Source organism: Camelus dromedarius, chromosome X (assembly GCF_036321535.1).
Source record: "Camelus dromedarius isolate mCamDro1 chromosome X, mCamDro1.pat, whole genome shotgun sequence".
Lineage (NCBI taxonomy): Eukaryota > Metazoa > Chordata > Mammalia > Artiodactyla > Camelidae > Camelus > Camelus dromedarius.
Window position 1 is genome coordinate 17,136,752 of NC_087472.1, and position 5,117 is coordinate 17,141,868.

Genomic DNA, 5,117 nt, shown 5'->3' on the forward strand with positions numbered 1-5,117 from the left:
ACTGTGCTTCTTTACTCCCCAACTCTGATATGAGCCTCTCAAAGGCAAGAAAATGACTTACTTGGATTTGTATCCCTAACATACAGTAGCCACTTTAAAAATCTTTATGGAATGAATAACCTGAGGCTTTGTGTTGCCAATTCATCCAACATCAGCAATAACATAAAAAGAAATGAAGAAAGCGGTAGCAGTCCTCTGAATTGTGCATGACTCACACATAGAAGCCAGTTACTACCTTTTTGGTCCTAGATAAGCTCCCTGAGTCCCACTCATACATCTTGTGGAGATTTCCGCATACACTCGTCGGGCAATGAGGAAGGTTACGCAGATCCTCATGGCAGATTTTTTTTTTTGATCACTAATGCCATCTAATGGTGCCTGTGCTTTTAAAATCCAAATGGTAGCTCAAAACCTATCTTACAATAAACATACTTTAGAAAATACTCCTAAAGCCTTTTTTTTTTTTTTGGAAAATACTCCTAAGGCCTTTAGAATCATTAGTGATAGAATGATGACCTAAATAGGTGTTGGTGAGGTGCCCTTGGAATTTTGTTACTCTGTCTCAGTGGAGAAAATGTGCTCTGAGTTCCAAGCTGATGACTTATGAGTTAAATTTTGGACATAACTCATTCCTAAGTTTGAGGCTGTCTCTACTTAAAATATATCAAGCATAGGTCAGAGGAACTGGAAAAGGAGTCAACCAGATTAAGAGTAAAGCCATAAAAGTGAGAGCCAAAGGCAAATATGATATTATTGTGTTTCTAAAATTAGAGAATGGGCTGGTAAGGCTCCCCATTGTATACTTTGGGGAGGATGATGCATAAAGGAAATTGATTTTAGAAAACAAAGACTAGGAGTATTTGTAAGCTTTTAGAAAATAGCAATAATATCTAACACTTATTGAATGCTTACTATGTGCCAGGAGCTGCTCTAAGAACTTTAAATTGATTATCAATTTAATTTTTCCAACAGAACAATGAAAGGGTACTATTATTATCTTTATTTTATGGGTAGGGAACTTGATGCACAGAGCAGTTATTTGCAAAAGATGCCACAGCTAATAAACAGTAGAGCTTAAATTTGAACCCAAGCTTTCTGACTCCATTGCCCACAATCCAAATAGCTTCAATTATATATATGGTACCACCAACAAAGTACAGTACAGAATATAATTACATACACACTATACTATATCTTTATAATATATTTTACATTGTATATAATTTATATACTTATTAATTTTATTTGTATTTTATTAAATCTTTAATTTATTAATTTATATAGTATATTAAATATATCTAATTATATTATATGTATATATATAATTTCTCAGATAATATTCCTTCAAAGCAATCAGCCTTCAGAAAGTGAAGAAAAAGGCCAAGGATAGACAATATTGTCACCAAATAGTCATCTGCCCAAGACAAGGCTCTGGGAATAAAGGAAATTTTAGAAGCAAGACATAATTGCCTTCTGAATGTGCTATGGCAGAAGGTTTCTGGAGTCAATCAAAGTTAAGATGAGAAAAAGAATCAATAAGTTACCATAATACAAAGTGTAAAATAAATGTTGGCTGTCAACAATAGAAAGTCCATATGGCATCTTATTATATTGGCGAAAAGGAGACAAATAATAACAATCTTGGCCATGAAGACTCTTGGGTAGAGCAGAAATGTTACAGTTCATGAATGTGTATGAGAAGTGGGAGTAGAAATGGCCAGAGGCACATCATGGAAGAGAAAGCAGGAAAATAGGAGAAGGCAAAAGAATAACAATTTCAGTTTAGACATCTTTATAAGAAATTGATATGATAGAAATTTAATATTTGTAGAAACAAATGTTGGTTGAGAAAGATTTACTAATACATATAATATGCAAACTACTTTAAAATAAGAAATTATAAGTATAAACTAGGATAACTTATTTAAAAACACTTTTAAAATGATAAAGTGTTTTACATACAAAAGATACTTCTTGCCATGAGATGTTATCACCTAAAGGTGGGAATTGAAGGGTCATTTGTCCATTAGGTTTGAACTGGATCAGACACCTATAAAATGTGATATGAGGAGCAAATGCCATACTATGGTTGCATGAGTACTGCCTTATATATGGATTTTATCTGCCTTGTGTGCGAAATAAAAAGATATTTGGTTGCAAAAATTTTGTGGTTTATACTCCAGGAAAGAACTTCTCCCTAATGGGCTACTATGGCCATAACCTTCACCTTTACATACTTACTGCTATTATTCTCTTTGTGAACTATTTTATGCACATTCATGGCTTTAGCTCTTAATGTGGCTTGATAAAACGTTAACATTCATGGTAGACTTGTTAGTGGGTGCCTAGTGGTGACCACGGAAAGAATGCTCACTAAGGTTTTTGTTGTTGTTTGTTTTTAAAATGTAAACTAAAATTTTGAGAACCAAGTTTTAATTTTTTTTCTTGCACATTGGAGAGGCTTCAGGAGAACCATTAGGATTTTTCCTTTCCTTTAGCTAACTTCCTAAGTGCAACTTTTACATCCTTATTTCTCAGGGTGTAAATGAGGGGATTTAACATGAGAGTAACTGCTCCATGAAATATTGACATGACTTTGTCTTCTTGATATTCTTTTGACTGAGGTTTCAGGTACATGTAGATGGCTGTCCCATAAAATATGGTGACCACAGTCAGTTGGGATCCACAGGTGGAGAAAGCTTTGAGCCTGGCTTCTGCAGAGTGGATTTTCAGTACGGCAACCACAATGCGAGTATAGGAGATGAGGATGAAGGTGAAGAGCAGGGGCAGTGTAAACACACTGATAATCAGATCCAGAATTAGACTGACAGGGGTGTCTGAGCAGACAAGCTTCAGCAGGGCCTGGATCTCACAGAAGAAATGGTTGATGGTATTGTGCCCACAATAACGAGCAGGGATTGCAGTGATTGGTGTGACTGCTACTAAAAAAGCACTGGCCCAGGTTCCTAAGGCCAACTGTATGCAAACCCGATTGTTCATAATGATGGTGCAACGCAGGGGATTGGAGATTGCAACAAACCTGTCATAAGCCATGATAGCAAGGAAGATACACTCTGTCATCCCTAGAAAGAGAGATTTGGTCATCTGGGCATAACATCTGGTATAGGAAATGATGGGGAAGTCCCTGAAGCACTGGGCCAACGCATATGGCTCCCAGCTGGTAGAATAACAGATATCAAGGAAGGATAAATTAATGAGAAAAAAATACATGGGGGTGTGAAGTCGAGAATCCCATCTCACCACAACAACAATAAGGCTGTTCCCAAACATTGTGACCAGGTAGAAAAACAGCAGTCCCAGGAAGAAGGCAGCCTGGATTTGAGGCTGTTGGGAAAATCCAACAAGTATGAATTCAGTCACCTCAGAAACATTGTCTCTTTTTAGACTGCCCATTTAGTTGTCTCAGGTACTGGGAAAGAAGACAAAACATAATGTCACCTACATGAGGAAATAAGAGGAGTAGCATCTCCATAGCCTGTTAGAGTTCATGTTCTGAAGCTCTGATTATTATGTCATTTGTTTTACTGAGTTAGGGTCAGCTGTTCAAGTATCCAATGGTGGAAATACAGGTTCTCTTTTCTGTCTGGTAGAAACTTACATGATCAGGAGAGGATGGTTCAGTTATTTGAACTGTTAGATTCCCATTAGGGTTATTTATAACTGATCAAGTAAGAAAATCATGTACGTTGGGTTAAACAGAATTATTGCTCTCATAAAGGAGCATGGCTATATGATTAACTTTATTCTTGACCAAAAAAAAAAAAAAAAAACCAAAAACAAATATGCCACATCACCCCAGCAAAAATGCTCGATAATAGCTTTACTTAAGTTGGTTCACCAATTAGCACATAATATTTTTTAAGTTTAAGCTCAATGGACCAGTTGTGAATGCTCGAAATAGTTCTCTGCTTTTCAATATTTTTGTTGCTGTTGTTCTTATATGTCATATTAAAACCACCTACGCATGGTAAATTAGAAAGTGTACATGTAGCTAAAGCTATCAGTCAGTTCAATAGAAAGACATCACTAGCCAAAATGACATGGAAAAAACCAAGCAACTGGTGGATTTACTGTTCAATTATCCTGGTATCTATTTTCAAATGACAGCAGCTTACAATGTGAAGATCCTACTATCTCCATATAGTTCCAAACAAGAGCTTAAAGGGTGATGGGAAAATCTTATTAGATAAAAGGATTTCATGAAGACAACAGTTACCAGAAATTATGAAGAGGGACAAGAGAAATTTTGGAATACGTTTTCAGAAGTGTTAAAAAAAAAAAAAAAGAAAGAAAGAAAAAAAAGAAAGAGCCCTGTCAGTTTTATATGATTTCAGTAGGGAGTGAAAGAGATGACCCGTTGAAGTCTCTTTTGGCTTTAAGATTTTCTTATTTAGACACAGAATCAAATCTCTCCTTACTGTATAGTTATATTAGTGCTGTATATAATTAGGTAATTCTTCGTACTCAAAAGGCAGATTACTGAAAAACAAACAAAGCAAGGGAGTCAGCTGGATTCAAGTCTAAATTCTGGTTCAGCCATGAATAAGCTGCACAGTCTTGAGAAATTCAATTTCCTCATACATGAAATGGGAATATCAACTAACCTCTCCCAGGATTGTTTCAAGAATTAGATGAGATTATTTTTATAAAGAACCTAGCACAGTACCTGGCACAATTATAGCACCCCAGATATTTTAGCTCTCTTCCCACGTTCACACCCCATGTAGACTTTTCCTTCAGCTTGGATTTCATCCTTGTGAAGATGTGCCAAACTGTCATTTCATCCTACCTTCCCTTGTGAGGTTTTCACATTACCAGAAACAATACCATCTGAAGTTTTTGGTTTGAGTAACAACTAAGAGAAAGTTTGACTGTGCAAGTCATTAAAATTTGTTCCTGACAGTAGGCGGGAAAAGACATATAAAGAGATGAAAATTACTCACTGACTTAGGGCTGGAGGACAGCAACAGGGAAGTGCATCTCATTCATAACAGAAGCATTTTGCAGTTGGCAACACCCCCACAAATGACTAATCTCCAAGAAGAAATTTGATCCCTTCAACTGCAAGGAAAAGAAGTTTAATACAAGCAGCTGTG

The 5,117-nt window shown here is 36.2% G+C and overlaps 1 protein-coding gene across 1 annotated transcript; it reads right to left on the reverse strand.

Moving 5' to 3' along the window:
- Positions 1 to 2,475: 2,475 nt before the first annotated feature.
- Positions 2,476 to 3,414, reverse strand: LOC105104102 (olfactory receptor 13H1). Its single transcript, XM_031446587.1, has one exon. The coding sequence runs from the start codon at positions 3,412 to 3,414 to the stop codon at positions 2,476 to 2,478; it is 939 nt and encodes a 312-aa protein (XP_031302447.1).
- Positions 3,415 to 5,117: the final 1,703 nt, after the last annotated feature.

Excerpts from the sequence above, each read along its gene's own strand:
- LOC105104102 (XM_031446587.1), bottom strand. The coding sequence starts at position 3,414 with ATGGGCAGTCTAAAAAGAGACAATGTTTCTGAGGTGACTGAATTCATA.